This window comes from Bacidia gigantensis (genome assembly GCF_019456465.1).
Source record: "Bacidia gigantensis strain McMullin 20006 chromosome Unknown contig_134, whole genome shotgun sequence".
Lineage (NCBI taxonomy): Eukaryota > Fungi > Ascomycota > Lecanoromycetes > Lecanorales > Ramalinaceae > Bacidia > Bacidia gigantensis.
The window spans coordinates 1,121,489-1,137,235 of record NW_025408593.1 but is presented as its reverse complement, the minus strand read 5'-3'; the positions used below and the strand labels follow the sequence as shown (position 1 = coordinate 1,137,235).

General features: G+C 50.1%; 5 protein-coding genes across 5 annotated transcripts; 4 read left to right on the top strand and 1 right to left on the bottom strand.

Moving 5' to 3' along the window:
- Nucleotides 1-62: 62 nt before the first annotated feature.
- RCD1 (Cell differentiation protein rcd1) lies at nucleotides 63-1,315 on the top strand (the record flags this gene model as incomplete). Its single annotated transcript, XM_044810638.1, has 4 exons — nucleotides 63-444; nucleotides 499-654; nucleotides 707-1,082; nucleotides 1,138-1,315. 4 exons carry the CDS (start codon nucleotides 63-65, stop codon nucleotides 1,313-1,315), a joined length of 1,092 nt encoding a protein of 363 aa, XP_044672612.1.
- Nucleotides 1,316-2,080: 765 nt separating this feature from the next.
- On the top strand, nucleotides 2,081-5,021 carry KY384_002111 (uncharacterized protein; the record flags this gene model as incomplete). The annotated part of the gene is made up of 5 exons (XM_044810637.1): nucleotides 2,081-2,248; nucleotides 2,343-2,440; nucleotides 2,487-2,706; nucleotides 2,762-3,656; nucleotides 3,742-5,021. 5 exons carry the CDS (start codon nucleotides 2,081-2,083, stop codon nucleotides 5,019-5,021), a joined length of 2,661 nt encoding a protein of 886 aa, XP_044672611.1.
- Nucleotides 5,022-5,296: 275 nt separating this feature from the next.
- Nucleotides 5,297-7,758, bottom strand: KY384_002110 (uncharacterized protein; the record flags this gene model as incomplete). Its single annotated transcript, XM_044810636.1, has 5 exons — nucleotides 5,297-6,387; nucleotides 6,437-6,740; nucleotides 6,789-6,869; nucleotides 6,922-7,650; nucleotides 7,696-7,758. The coding sequence occupies 5 exons, from the start codon at nucleotides 7,756-7,758 to the stop codon at nucleotides 5,297-5,299; spliced, it is 2,268 nt and encodes a 755-aa protein (XP_044672610.1).
- A 529-nt stretch (nucleotides 7,759-8,287) lies between these two features.
- Nucleotides 8,288-13,276, top strand: KY384_002109 (uncharacterized protein; the record flags this gene model as incomplete). The annotated part of the gene is made up of 2 exons (XM_044810635.1): nucleotides 8,288-8,510; nucleotides 9,915-13,276. The coding sequence occupies 2 exons, from the start codon at nucleotides 8,288-8,290 to the stop codon at nucleotides 13,274-13,276; spliced, it is 3,585 nt and encodes a 1,194-aa protein (XP_044672609.1).
- Nucleotides 13,277-13,752: 476 nt separating this feature from the next.
- KY384_002108 (uncharacterized protein) lies at nucleotides 13,753-15,491 on the top strand (the record flags this gene model as incomplete). Its single annotated transcript, XM_044810634.1, has 5 exons — nucleotides 13,753-13,805; nucleotides 14,407-14,708; nucleotides 14,766-14,802; nucleotides 14,858-14,999; nucleotides 15,051-15,491. 5 exons carry the CDS (start codon nucleotides 13,753-13,755, stop codon nucleotides 15,489-15,491), a joined length of 975 nt encoding a protein of 324 aa, XP_044672608.1.
- Between the last annotated feature and the right edge of the window lie 256 nt (nucleotides 15,492-15,747).

The window sequence follows — 15,747 nt, the reverse complement described above, 5'->3', positions numbered from 1 at the left end:
TTCAAAGAGTGACCAAATTTTGATACAGCTCCATCCATCGACACTACCTTTCCTCGCCTGAAATGCATTCCCAGCATCATGTCTTCTCTCATCAACATCAGTATCAACAAGAACCCTCCTGGCTTCAGCAACAACAAAGCCATCATTCGCACCAGCAGGCTCATCATGGCTTACATCACAATAGCCACGCTCAGGCTCTTGCACAACAGCAGCAGTACAACCGAATGCCAGGCAATAATGGGGCGAGTAACGGGCATAATCTCAGAATGGACCACGGTGCCGGCTTAGGATCAACAGAAGGAAATTCGCAGGAAGAGAATGCAAGAGTGCTAGGATGGGTCGCAGAATTGTTGAACGGAAATTCACGGGAAACTGCATTGATGGAGCTTAGCAAGAAGAGAGAGCAAGTGGGGGAGCTTGCTCTGATCATTTGGCACTCATTTGGTACGAGCATTACGATGCGAAAACGGTCTTCTCATTGACTTACCTTTCTTTCAGGTGTCATGACATCTCTGCTGCAGGAAATTATATCAGTGTATCCGCTTCTAAACCCCTCACAACTAACGGCGGCCGCCTCAAATCGAGTATGTAATGCACTTGCACTTCTACAGTGCGTCGCTTCCCATACTGAGACTAGAGGTCTTTTTCTGAATGGTAGGTTGAGCTGGAAATGTCATCCCTGTACCCTTTGTTAACCTTGTACCAGCTCATATACCATTATTCCTCTATCCTTTCTTAAATACCACCTCAAAATCTCGGCCGTTTGAATATCTTCGTCTGACATCTCTTGGTGTCATTGGTGCTCTTGTCAAGAATGACTCAACGGAGGTTATCAATTTCCTACTGACGACTGAAATTATACCGTTATGTCTCCGCATCATGGAGACCGGTTCCGAACTAAGCAAGACCGTTGCTATTTTCATTGTTCAGAAGATCTTGCTTGACGATACTGGCCTAGGCTATATTTGTCACACATACGAGAGATTCTATGCTGTAGGAACAGTCCTGAGCAACATGGTTACACAGCTTGTGGAGCAACAGACAGTCCGACTACTCAAGCACGTTGTTCGATGCTTCCTACGGTAACTAACACCTCCCCAACCGCTTTACAAGGACCGCGTGCTAATTCTGGTCAAGTTTGAGTGACAATGCCCGAGCTCGAGAAGCGCTCCGACAGTGTTTACCAGAGCCTCTTCGTGACGCCACCTTTTCGTCAGTTTTGAGAGATGATGTAGCCACCAAGCGCTGTCTCGCTCAGCTCATGATTAACTTGTCTGACAACATAGCCGATTCGAGTAGCACGCAAACGATCTAACGAGTCGGGGGTCGAGCGATTGGAGACTAACAGATTGGAAATTCAAAGAGATGAAACATTTCAGTGCGACACAATATTTTGGATATGTATCATATACATGCGAGCATTTGGGAGGCTATCAAGTTTGCCGTTTCCTGCATTAGAAGGATACCCTGGCGCGTTTCTGATCACGGAAGGATGGATGAAACATTACTGAATATTGGAAAAGCGAAGACTATTGGATATGTGCTTACGATTGACGGAGGACTGCTCCAGAAACCATGACTTCACCTAGGCGAAAGCTGATGCTCACCGGCTTGGGCAACTTGCGTTGGTGTTGCTCAGGCGTTCGTTTACTGGCACAGCTTTTAGGAAGAGAGACATCTTTGACATGTATATGTAAGCGAATACCTCTCCAAATCAGACAGGCTGCATAGCCGTGAACATCAAGACGTGAATGCGAAAATGGTATGCCTCCGACTCTCTTTTAACTGCCAAGACACTCCAGGGCATTCACTGCATTAGTTACCGTGGCTTGCCCGCTTAAAGCTTAGATCCCGCGCTCACTTACAGGCCAAGCCCTTCCCATTATGAACGCGTTAAAGCACTTTGCATTACCCGTCACTTCCTCTATTCCACCACCCCTTCGGACCTGACTTTCTGCTGCAAGCCAGCGAGCCCTTTATGCTACCTATTGGTCCTCTCGTGTGCCTAATGCTCCTCTGGCGGCTCTCTTGCTCCCGTTGAATCTGTTCTCACGCCCTTACTCTCCTATAGCCTCCTACAATGGTGGCTCGAAAGAGAGGCCATGAGGAGATCGACGCCTCAGAGCATGCCTCGACCCCTCCCACCCTTCTTGAAAGACTCCGAAGTACCTGGGAATTCGCAAATCTCATGCAATACATATATATTTTCGGCAAGGCTGTCAAAATTGATGAGAATCTTGACATCGAGGTGCGCCCCTTCCTATTTTCACGCATAGAAGCGTCTCCATCGATCCACGATACCACAAATCAATGAATGCTAACAAGTGTTGATGGATTTGAAGGACCTTGAGCGAGAATGCTGCATGCTTGAACCCTCGAAAGTTCTGTCAGATATTGGCCTTGCGCTTCTCAAGTATGTCTCGTCGCATCGAGGATTGACGTAAGCTTAAGCTCCCGTATCTTTTTACACTTTTGACCATGATCAGACCCGAGATCTTTGATGAGTACACCCGGCGTCAATACGTTGCAAAAGCGCCGCAGAGGAACCCCTTTGGCGAGGATGAAGAGCCGAAACACTTTGTCGACTTTGATGTGTTCACGAAACTCAAGGTTCTTGTACAGCTCTCACAGTGGACTCTGAACAATGCAGAGAGAATCAGAGAGAAAATGGACGAGAGGGGCGAAAACGAGCAGTCAATGGCTTGGGTAAGATCTTGATTGAATTCTTGTCATTGCACCACTAAAGATTCCTTCGGCATAGCGCATAAATGAAATAGGGTATGATCGCCATGACCGTTATTACTTTGTCCTTGACGATAACCGCTTGTACCGCCGCACCGAACCACCACTATCATCTCCGCCAGACCCTAAGCCAAAGGTGAAGTCGAAGAAGGCCAAAGCAGCTGCACGAGCTTCTAAGCGCCGAAAAATCAGAGAAGCAGAAGAGTCAGCCAATGATGCCGATATTGAGACTCCTCAGCCAGATGATGACACCCAAGACACGGAACATCGTGAGAGCGCCGACGGGTTTGGTGGACGGACGTGGGAATGTGTTGCTATATCAATGAGTGAGTATCAGGTATTTTTGAGCTCTATCGAGAAAAGTAGAGACGCGGATGAGAAGGCCTTGTACAAGACCATAACGGGAGATGTGATGCCAATTATTGAGCAGGCTGAAGCTTCACAACTACGTAAGAAGCAGAAACAGGAACGAGAAGTAGTGAATATGCACAAGCTAGCCACGGCCAAACGCTCTAGCAGGCTCGAAGCCAAAACAGAAAAAGAGCGGCAAGAACGAGAAGCTGTGGAAACTGAGCAGAAGCGAAAAGAGGGGATTGCCGAAGCGGAAGCGTATCAGAGGAGACAAGAAAGGATGGAGCAAGACCGAGAATCTCGAATGTTGACCCGCGAGCAACGTCTCAAGGAGCGCGAAATGAAGCGTATTTTGAATGAACAAGACCTCGCCCGCATGTCAGAAGAGGAGAAAAAGGTAGATGCTGGCGAGTCTAGAATGTCTGAACGGCATCTCAAAGTGGAAATGGAAAAGAAGAAGAAGGAGCTGGCTGCGTTGGAAGAGTTCGACGAATGGACATTTGACTGCTCAAAATGTGGTCAGCACGGACCGAACTGGGTTCGGCTCCTGCGTCCTTTCTATGGTTCGTGGCTAACAATTGCAGGACGACGGCACGCACAGCGTCGCTTGTGAGAAGTGCAATGTGTGGCAGCATAGTGCTTGTCTAGGCATCTCTCAAGCCGAAGCTGAAAGGGACGACTTCCGTTTCGTCTGTCTTGACTGCACGCGACGAGAAGAAGATGCGAAAAGGCCCAAGATACCAAGCCTTAAATTTCGCCTTGGTCATTCCCTTTCGCCTCCTGATCAGAAGCCTAAGGTAGCCATCCCACAGCCCGCTCAAGTGAGAAAGCCCAATCTCGCTGCAGATGACGGGCAATCTCAGGATGCAAAACGACTCAAGCAATTAGAGTCTGCAGATCCGGTCTTCCTTGGTCCAAGTGCAAGCCCTCTAAACAGCACAACCAATGGTATACATAAGCCGGTCATGAACGGTTACACAACAAATCGTCAAGCATTGTCAACAGACAAACAAAAGTCACCACGCGTGCCAGCACCAATTCAACCGTATCCTCCAAAATTTGCTCGACCTTCTCCTCCTAATCAATACAATCATTCTCATAATGGTCTCAACGGCGTTAAAGGACCAGCTCCTAACCAGTCGTTTCAACCACCGCCATTCCTGACAAACGGCTATCGTCCAGCTACACATACTCCCCGCCCGAATAGTTACCAAGCTTACCAGTCATATGCAATTCCACAGAACACCTTCCAACCCTCGGCGACGACCCAGCAGTCCCAACAGCAACCTGGCTGGTCTCCCCAATACGTGCCGCCTCGACCACAGCAAATCTCTCCCTCGTCCCATATTCAAGCGCCGCCCGGTCCCAGTTCTCCATCGAAGCCTCCCGATCAGACACGCCCGCCACCTTCACACAACATGCCTTCCGTACAAGCCCAAAGTCATTCACTGCCTTCGCCTCTACAAAACGCCCCATCTCTTTCACCGCCGCAATACAAGACACCGAATCAGAGTTTCAACTACAGTGCTCTGTCTTCCACGCCACCACAGCTGGATGGCACTGTTCCGAATAACACTGGGGTCTATGAACCAGTTGGTCCGCCCTCCCAATCTCCAGTCAAACAAGCTTCCCCACCAGCTGTACAGCCTGTGAAAGCAACCCCGCTATCCTCAAGCCCAATTGGTCATCAGCCAGCGCTCCGGCCCAATGGTCCCGTCAGTCCCGGGTATTCTCCCGTGAAAAATGCTTCTCCTCAACAGCGGCCATTGCCTCCAAGCCATGGCGTGCCACTCGAAGCTTCAGCATTAGTTCTAGCAACTAAGCTAGCTCCGAGTCCTTTGCAGCAGCATGTAGGTGGAGAATTAAGGAGTTCGATCTCACTACCCGAGAATATCGAGGCGCACAGACCCGAGCAGCAGATGGACTAGTCTGAAGATTGACCTTTATAAAGCCATATAATTGTTGGAAGCCGATGGCTCTATTTTAAAGACTGTAGGCCGGACTGTGAAAGATTTTTGCATATTATAATGCGCGGATTGATGTACCAGACAATGCTTGTAGATGATACACCAACGATATGTGCCATTATTTACTCATATTCGTGGCTCTCTGCTGCGTGCCTGGAGTTGTCACATCATCATCTCTTACTATATTGCACTTGGCCACATTTCAATTGCCCCCCAATTAGTGGAGAAGACGAACATTAGACCTGTCTTTGCACCACTCCACTAGTCTGATCCGCTTGCGCCTGAATCCTCCTTTTATAAGCCGCCACATCCCCATTGAATTTTTCCACATGCCCACTCTCACAAACCCACAAACTAGTACACACACTTTGCAGCATCGTCACATCATGGCTCACCATCAACACTCCCCCTTGGAACTCCCTTAGCGCCTTACTCAACGCATCCATCGCTTCAATGTCGAGGTGATTGCTCGGCTCATCAAGGACCAAGATATGCGGGTTCGTCAGCCCCAGACAAGCAAACGCTACCCTACTCTTCTGGCCCCCAGAAAGCAAGTCCATCTTCTGGAGGGCGGTCGTGCCCGTGATGCCGAAGGCGCCGAGGTGGCGACGGTACTCCTCGTCAGATTTTCCAGGGTAATTCTTCGACATGAACGTTACAGGAGAGGCATTCATGTCCAAAGCGTCGACGTGATGTTGGGCGAAATAGCCTTTGCGTAAGCGCGCGTGCGAGGATATCAGGCCCGAGGTGGGTTGCAGGGCGCCGATGAGGAGTTTCAGAACTGTAGTTTTCCCGGCTCCATTGGGGCCTACAATGCCGATTCGAGAGTCGAGTTGGACGTCGAGGTCAATGTCCTTGAGAAGGGGTGAGTTGGCGCCAGGGTAGGCGAAAGCGACATTGGACATTTGGATTATGGGTGGAGAGAGCTTCTCGACGTCTGGGAAACGGAAGTGCACGGAGTACTCGGCCTCAGGGGCCTCTAGGACAGGCATTTTCTCAAGTTTCTTGATTCGAGATTGGGCTTCAGAAGATTTAGCGGCGTTGTAGCGGAATTTGTCAATGAAGGATTGAAGGTGAGCACGTTGTGCCATTTGATTTTCGTACTCGCGTTTGGCGGTCTTGCGACGTTCCTCTTTCGTAGCGTAGAAGGAGTCGAAATTGCCGCCTTTGTAGTAGTCCAGACGCTCGCTGTGCTGGTGTATGATGTCTGTTGCAACTTCATTAAGGAAGGCTCGGTCATGAGAGACTACTAGAACAGTGCTAGGGTAGGACTGGAGATAGACTGAGAGGAAAGTGATACTGGGAACGTCCAACATGTTGGAAGGTTCTGAGGACTTTAGTAATTGTTTGTCCATTAGATTGGGCTGATGACCTACCATCAAGAAGAAGGAGGTCGGGTTCACAGAAAAGCGCTCTGGCCAAAGCAAGGCGCATTCTCCAACCTCCTGAGAACGTCTTCGTCGCAAAATGCTGTCTCTCTTCGGAGAAACCGAGTCCAGCTAAAATACTCGCAGCGCGAGACTCAGCTTTGTCGGATTCCATCTCAGAAAGTTTCGCATGAATGTCACTCAGAGTAGTGTCAAGACCTTCACGATGTCGATCAAGTTTTTCGGCATCGCCTGAAGTGTCTGCTAATAGAGACCTTTCCGCCTCGAGCTCTGACAATTGCTTGGTGATTTTCTACCCTGATTAAGCGAGTGATAAAGAGATCATGTAGACATAGCTTACCTCTTGCTCGTTCAAAAGGTGTTTTCGCCAAACATCGGCATCGAGAACTGCTTGCAATGCAAGTGTTTCGTCTCCAGTGATCTTATGACCGGCCTCTTAGCGACTAGCAACAATGCAAAGAACAGAGCCTTACCTCTTGTTCGACGTGCAAGATAGAAATATGGGTAGGAATCGCAACTTCTCTTCGGCTCAAAGCCCGCAATAGCGTACTCTTACCAATACCGTTCTGGCCAACGAGACCGTAACGACGACCAAAAGCCAGCGTGAGAGGCGTATCGGACAAGATGCGTTTACCGCTGATTGAAACATCGACGCCTTCAACTTTGATATCCTTACTTTTCGCTTGATCCGCACCGAGTTGAAGCGGGTTGACTTTCATGAAAAACTCTTCGTATGATTCGGTTTCATTAGGTTGGTCAAGAAGTCTGGACGCCTCATACTGGACGTTTCTCATGACTTTGCGGTCCTGCTTGGCAGCAATCTTCCGCTCTGCCTTCTCGAGCTTCTTCCGATCCACGCGAGACTCGACTTTCCGCGAGCTGACGGCTTCAAGATCCACATTTCCAGCAGTCAGGCCGAGAGTGCTGGACACATTGCGTTGCGACCCCACTTGAATTACTTGCTCCAGCTTCCGAGTCTTCGGAGCCATCTGCCTCCGCTCGCCATCGACTCCATTTGCCGCATTCAACCTCGTAATGAATCTGTCAACCAGGTTGCGGATGCTGGTTGAACTCTGGTCAGTAAAGTCGCCCGAGGCAGACACCAAGAGAGCCGTAATAGTTCTTGCCGCATCGTCAAGTGGCGATGGTGCATCAGTGTCAGCATCGGTGGTGTATCTTGTTGATGCATGGTTCAAGTAACCCTGGTGCTAGTCAGTATAGGTCTAGCTGTTCGGGTGATGATGTACGGAGGCATATTCTGATACTGTTGGGTCAATGCTCGGGATTTGATTTCGAATTTCAGCCTCCATGGTGCAATCTGAAACACCTGCCAAATCCTTCCAAGTGGCTAGGCAAGATACGACAGTCACTTTAGCATTAATTACGGAATTTGGGGCAGCAACAATAATCTGACGTCGTGTCGATGCCCTACAGCCTATATCTTTTAGCGCTAATCATCGACCCGTCTCTAGAATTTGCCCTTCCCTGACACTCTTTAAGAACCTCTTCCGGTTCAATCAATAATCTTGAGTTTGGGAGAGCTCAGCTATCGGCGCCTTGTTGGCTCTGGCTGCCAGTAGACGCAAGGTCTGATGTGCGTTGCATTGGGCGGTGAATGGCTCTACGCATACCCTTGCGTGCTCTGAGGCTACAATCTAGACGCGCCTCCATTACGTCACGCGTGAATAGCTATCACTTCTGTTCATTTCAAGATAAGTAGTTCTAGCTAACCCACGCTGCTAGGAAGCCCTGGATACCCATCTCGTGGCCTTTCGCGTGGCCTAGCGCCACATCTCTACCCCTTGCTTGAGATCGCCGCGTTATTTCGCCTTCTCAACTATGCGCGTTTCCCTCAATCAGGCGGTCGCCCAATCTCTTTTTAGACTCTTACAGGATCCGCGCGGACGCCAACGGTTCATGAAAAGCGTAAGTCGGGAGGCGAAGCACTACGGTGGTAGTACTAGTACGGCGTCGACGGCTGCAAGGGAGCTGCAGAGACCCTTCTGCGATCGAAGATCATCTAAAAAGGACGATCTGAGCTTTTGCGAATTGCGATACGAGGGTGAAACCTCCGCCGCGACCGCCAAATGCTCACCTAGGACGACTTCCCTATCCTGGCTTGCCTGGGCCCTGGGGAAGGCCCTGTCTCTCTCTGAACCCCGCCGTAAGTATTGCCGTGCAAATAATGACACACACTCGTAATACCGATTTTGCAACATGCTTTTAAGCGACCAGAGAACGTCCAACGCTGCGAGAATGGTGCACAATCCCAACCCCTTTAACCTGGCCGCGGATTTAAGGAAAGCTCGCCCACACCGGTCTGATTGGCAATATGATTCTTCGGGTGGATGCTGCCGCCCAGCTGAGCACGCTGTTGGTAAGTCATCATTTCCAAATTCACCTTTTCTTCGTAGGTTCGGCCTAGGTCAGCCTTGGTTCGGTGGAGCCCACACAGCTTGAGCACGAAACCGGATGAACCCCTCCTTTGAAAACCTTCCCATGATCCAGTCAGCTTGTATGGCAAGTCACCCTCAGCATGCTGCTGTGGTGCATCCAGATTCCTTCCATCCTCGTAGATAAATACCTCGAAGGGGGCAAAGCTATGTGCTCCTGAGCACAATGCGGATGTACGGACAATGGGCAGCTTCTGGAAGAAGCAAGTGCGGTTATGTGCTCAGTGTTTTCTTTGTCCACCAATTCACTTCACGAGGTGTCAGACCTCTCTGCGCCTTGCCAGAAGCGGTGACTTGGTGCCGCGCAACCAGGAAAAGTTAAGAGTGAGCATTGGCGAGAGTAGCGGTTGCTAACATTGACCGGCGACAATTGCGTTGTCAATACGTAGGACATGCCGAAACATTCTAGATCTAGTCTTCGTAGAGCATGAAGTTTGCAGTAGGAACATGATATGTGTAATTGTGAGCCACTAGCATTAGCCCTGATAAAATTGTTTACTTCTGCCGGTCCGCTCATCTCGCCATTCCCATTACTGAACACGACTTTGCAGGCCCAGCATCAGTCCAGCCGTCTCTCCAGCTATAGAATTTTCATCACCACAGTCCTTTGACGACACGGTTCTTTGTGCCCTGTGCCCTCCGACAGCTTTCAGCGAAACCAAGCTCCCCCAGAATCTCGTCCGCCTGTCAACTGGGAGGATTCTGCTTCATGACGCTACGGGCCTTGACCGTCATTGAATCAGCACAATTCTTCAGATGCAGTAGGGCACGTTTGCCAGCCTTTTGTGTGGAGGGGGGAGGATTTGGCCATGGAGGTTGTCCCATCTGTAACGTCCCCTCCCCTTCAAGCGGCCGCTTTCTTTCAATGATGTCTCATCTCGGGGCATTCGCTAGGCGATGCAGGCCCCACCGCTGTTGTGCTTTGATGGCCTCTTCTATCTTTTCTGGTTGTCTGTATGTGAACTCGTGCTGACGTCGACAATCTTCACAGCTCTGTGCCTCGGGAACCGTAGGCGTGGCAGCTATTGGCTTTGCCTTTGGTCATCCCCAACATTCAACGGCTATACGAGAGGTCAACCTCAACAAGAAAAGAGCGATGTCGGGGGCTCTGTTGGACACCCAGCGTCTTCGAGAGTCTTCCCCTGCGACACCTCCTGCGCAAGCAGCCTCAGCCCCTACGCCCAGGTTTCGAGACCCAACCTTTACTAGCTCACCAGTAGTGGTCCCAATAAATTTGAGGAATGGGACGAAGACTTTTGGAGCAAGACCTGATAAGACTATTGAAAGGGGAAACAAAGTAGACCATCGCAAGGACGCACATACGAGCAGGCCATTACAAACCAATGGTCAACAAACATTGCAAGCCGCTTCAAATACGGTAGAGAATGCCAGACCGTTGCATTTCCACCCAAAGTCAGCCAGGTCGTCTCTCAGGACAGGAAGTCCCGTACCTGCGACTCCCCCAGGATCCGCTTCACTCAGTCAGTCTAATAGCTCTACAGCACCCATCTTGCCTTCTTTTGGTGACTATAATTCGGGAACGCCATCACGGAATAAATTGGTCAAAAGAAGCTCTTCGCAGCGAGTGTTGACAGGAGGACACAATTTACATTCGACATTGAGACGACCTGCCACAAGTCACCAACGATCGGCGACTCTGAACAGAGAACATTTTGACGGCGAAAGTCCAAGAGATCCTGTCCTCTATTCATCACCTCTACCTCATTCCCTTCCAGTCTCAGATGATTTCGAAACGCAGCAATGGCAGCCATTCTTCAAACCTCAAACTCAACGGGCTTCCAGGACCGCTTCCTCAAGCAAAAGGAAGTCCTACTCGGGTGTCACGAGGCAGGAAGTACCTCCTACTGTGGTCCCCGACTTAACAGAACTACCGACTATGTTACTGGCCTCCTCCATTGGCTCCCATTCTTCTGACGCTGACTTTGGCGGTCGACCCTCGGATCTTTCACAGCTCAGCCGGCCGTTCACGCCAGTCAAACCAGCAAGGTCTGATCCCTTCACACCAAAGCCTGATAGACCACATTCAAGCCCAAGCATGGAGCCCCGGTCCAGGACGTCCTTCTCTTTCAGCGACATGTTTCCATCCCCGTCTCCCTTGACCTGGAAAATGCCTCGCGCAGGTAGTCTTCGGAACAAGAAGCCACCTGGCAACGGAGGACGCAGGATTGTATCTGCCCCACACACCACCCAGGCAAAGCGGCGTGTCACTCCCACAGAAAATAATAAGACTTTAGGGAATCATACACGTATATACGCTTCGACTCAGTATGATTCAACGCCATCCAAGTCAGTACCCCAATCAAGTAACGCTTTTCAACGGACGCCGTCATCACCGTTGCCGCCTTTGAAACGTCTCTCGTCCTTTCAGCTAAACTTACCTGAGACTATTCCCTCTTATCCAACTACCCCTGGTAGAAGAGAGTCCCCCACCAGACCGAGGGAAATCTCTTTGACTACGCCACTAACCTCCTCTCACGGGCAAAGCCTCGAACAGGTTCGTTCTTACCAACTTTCGGGGACACACTCGGATCATGCATCTACTCTCCTTGGCTCTGATAACGAGAATAGTCATATCGTCTCTAGCGACGAAGACGACTTTGACGGGCGTAGCTCGACTGTCTATGATTCCACAAGGACTGGAGCTACTGGCAGCAGTCTGAATGGCAACAAAAGACCTCATATTGACGCTATATTTGATGAATCCCCACCACCAAAGCATCCCAACTTAGAAGACAAAGTTTTGGATCTGAAGCATCTAGCAATAGCCGATATTCCTGGTAAGGCACACTACCAAGTAAGACAGCAGGCATCAACTCGTAATGGGATGGACGAAACAACGAGTGTTCTGAAGGTGCCAAACGAGCAGCAGAATATTCCTTTCAGCACATTTAAAAACAAAAGCTCGCTGTTAGAGTATGGGGAACTTCCAGGTCTCAACAGTAATACTAAAATTGGATCCAACAGCAAATCTGTTGACGAGTCAGCGAACAGCCAGCAGACATCGCCGCATAGCTCAAGACCACCGCCTCGCGCCCTCGGCAATCCCGAAAGTGAAGCTGGTTTCAGTCCTCCCAAAGAACGGTCTCGGTCCCGCAGAAGTACTCCAAGAAGGCGAGACTCTCCATCGGCCGGAAGCCCACGACTCAATCCTTTCGAATGGTCAGAACAATCCGTTTCAGATCGTAACAATTCCCAACCAGAATCTGTTAGACCAAAAACAGTGCATGGAAGACTAGGCAAAGATCTACGTGGTCATCGGCCGAGCAATCGACGTGGTCCACCTGCCCTGCATCTGAGAAGTCAGAGTGTCCCTGTGCCCAGCGACAACCGCAACCATAGTAGTGCATCCAAAATCGATACTTGGGTTCTTGGTGGAAATGGGCCAAGTGAAGACTGGGACGGAGATTTTGACTTCGAAGAACCCTCTCGCTTGGCAAAGCCCATGAACGAGAGCATGCGACCAAGTTTATCGTCTGGCATGCTTGTTCCGAAAGCGATTTTAGAGAATCAAGCTAGTGTGCACGGACAATTTGGGCAGGTAAAAGAGTTGACGAAGCTAGTGGAAGAATTGAAACGGCTTCAGCAACAGGCGAAGCTCCAAGGTATCATGAATGGCCAAGCGATAGAATTGTGGAGAGAGGCTGAAGGCATCATCAATCTCGCAACACTCGACGAGGACGAACAAGATCTCCTCCCGCCACATTCTCCATCCGCAGACTTCGACTTCTTTGACGAGGACTCACCCTCCAATCGGCGACGAAGACCTAATTCTCCTACACCTCCGACCCCGCCGCCAAAGGATGATAGGCCAAGTCTATCGTCTGGAACGTCCTCCCAGAATTTGGAGAGGATGCCTTCAATCCGATCCAGCGTGACACCACCGCCTGGCTCAAGACCCCGGAAGGAGTCTTCCGCCAAGGCTAAAACTGTTTTGGAACACATCCATCAGCAACGCACAGATTACGATGGCGCTCTTCTGAATGCCGCAATTACACAAAGAAAGCTTCCATTCGACACGACTTCGCTCAAGGATCTAGTGACTCGTGCCGGTGTGGTGACTCGAGCCCTGAAAGAAGAAGTTCGACGAGCCGAGAATCGAAGTGGAAGCCCTTTGACCGACGTTCGCACAGATCAACGCTCCAATACGCCACCGGACCCTCCATTCAGCCAGACGTTGTTCAAGAAACCATCACCTTCTTCGTCTTTTAGCAAGAGCCCACGTGTCACCCAAAGTCCGAAAAGCCAGAAAAGCCCCAAGAGCCCAAAGAGTCCTAAAAGCTCTAGAGGCTCCCACAGCAGTGTACTCAACGATAATGAAATAAAAGGACACATGAAAATAATGACCGTCGTATGAACTAAGACTACGAGTGCTTTTGCGACTCGACCGAGCTCGTGCAGACGCAGGTCAATGGACAGATGCCAGTCCCCTTCATTGTAATCTAATTTTGTCGGCTTAGGTTTTTGATTTCTTTTGTCGTTCTGCTCTCGGCCTTTTAGCGACTTTTCCTATCTTGCTTGTATTGAATGAATGGATACACAGCGGTGGCGGTGGTGCAAAACATAGATGTGCCATCATTGTCGTCAATTATCAGGGGTCTCTTACATCTCGCTGAAGGCCCGCTATGGTTCAAGCCTAGCGAAGGTTCCTGAATCTCGCCCTGTTAGGCTTGTTCAAGGGAGGGGATTTTATGCATAGAGAAGCGATGAGCAAGTCGGTCGATGGGAAGGGAATTGGGATGAGAAAGAACTGGATACGCGATAAGTGCTTCCAAAATCTATGGGTATGATCAAGAAGCGGAGGTCACGAAATGTTCCTTCACGTACACAAAAATGAACGGGAAACAAAAGCCGGCATCAGTGGTAAAGAGGGTGTTCGGACGCATGTTAGGATCATGCGCTCATGATCTTGAGCTACACACGATGTACATGTCACAGCTAGCATAGACGTATTAGCAGCGATTTGGCCTACTGATTCTCTCAAGTGGATCGAGTGTGCATACAGGTTATGTTAGAGTCCTTATGGCGCTGTGTCGACTAGCGCTGTTATTACTAAGCATCCAATGTCCAAAACGCTTGCAATTGCCCAACTGACCAACTACTCAGCAAACCCATCGCGCTCTGCAATTGCGTCAATACACTACAGAATGCTCTACCGAGTTCGATATATGCAAAATTAAAATCTAGAACAACTAAGCAAGAACACCTTCCACTTCCGCCCGCGAAACGATCAGGACTTCCAGTCCAAGAATACAATTACCGTCAAGTTGTCGACCACCAGGCATTCCAGCGACGGCTCGTCCGTGTCAGACAAGCTCTCCCTTCATTCCTCTGTAGCTCCCTGCGATCCAGAGCCAGAGCCCCCCTATACTGAATCCCCCTTTTCTCAAGCCCTTCGACCGCCTCGACTCTTCTTCCCTCCCAGGCCCCGCCACCATTCTCCTCCCTCTACTTTCAGCCTCAAGACTCTACAAACCACCTTAACAGCTCTATCACTGAACCAATACCAAACCCTCCTCCGCCTTTCACCCCGGTCCCGCTTCCGGAAGAGACCTCCACTGCGCCCTCCAGCCCCACAACAGCTGAAGCAGAGACTAAACCTGCTCTCCCGGCCGATTACAAGGGCGAAAGCAGCAAATCCGGCGAGGAGGCTGAACCACCTCCACCATATACAGAGGGTTCGAGTCCGCTTCAATCGTTCACGTACGTGATGGCTGCGGCTGGAGGGGCGGCCAGTATCATTACCCAGGTGCAACAAGGAGCGCCGCCTCCTGTAAACACACTAGCTGGTATTATTTAGATGCCGAACCTGCAGGTATAAGAAAATCAAGTTAATTCGAGCACAGATGTCGCGGGAGACGAGCACATAACGCTCGACCTAAGGTAGGATTTGACCCAGAACATGCCCCTATTTATTCGAGTAACCTAATTGGCATAGAGGGATCAAATTTACGCTCTCGCGAGATGAGCTCCTAACCTTGCCTGAATTTGTGCTTCTTTCCCTCTTCCCAAATGGCCTATTACCTGATGGGCACATGAACAATTCGTTTCAAGAGGGTGGAGATGTCTATCAAGTCGACGTGAGTCTTTATACGCTTGGGTGACACATTTGAGCTAATTCTACTTGAAAGTATGATCCGAAGTCGCTGGAATACATGCTAGAGTTCTTCCGTGGTGTTGCAGCAACTATACCTTCTGACTTGTCCCCAACAACTTCCCCATCAACCGGCCAAACGCCCGCAACGAACAGCTCCTCAGATCCTTCCTCAACCAATTCAACGAGAGATATGTTGCAAGATCGCGCCGGCATCATCGTTCTCCGCGAAGATCTTGATTTCTATGTCATACCACCGAGACCAGATATCGATGCCGCGGAGATGGTAGAGGTGAAGAGGGCGGCAGGGCGAGCTCTCCTTCACCAGAATGGCATTTTCAGTGGGCTAAGAAGGAGTGACGAGAGCGGGACTACGGAGCAGCACCTCATTGAGATGTTGACGGCAGGGTACGTACCAAGCGTCTTCAGAGGCTTACTTGCTTTGCCAGTAATCAGAATGGCTGATCCTCGCTCATAGCGGCTTCTATCACGACGACACGTGGGGCCACCGTGCCTCAGAACCACAGAAGGCCGTGATATGTTCGTTGGCCCTCGCGAGACTTCGAACAGATGTTAAAGGCACAGAGTCAAGCAATAACAACAGCGCGGTCGGGATGGCTCAAAAGCTTTTGCTTTTTTGGAGAAAGCCTGCAAGGAGGTGTTGGTGGGAAGGAGTAGAATTGTCCAGTGTGGACGGTGTACAGGGCGAGCTTAAGGTTTGGATTCGAAGAGTT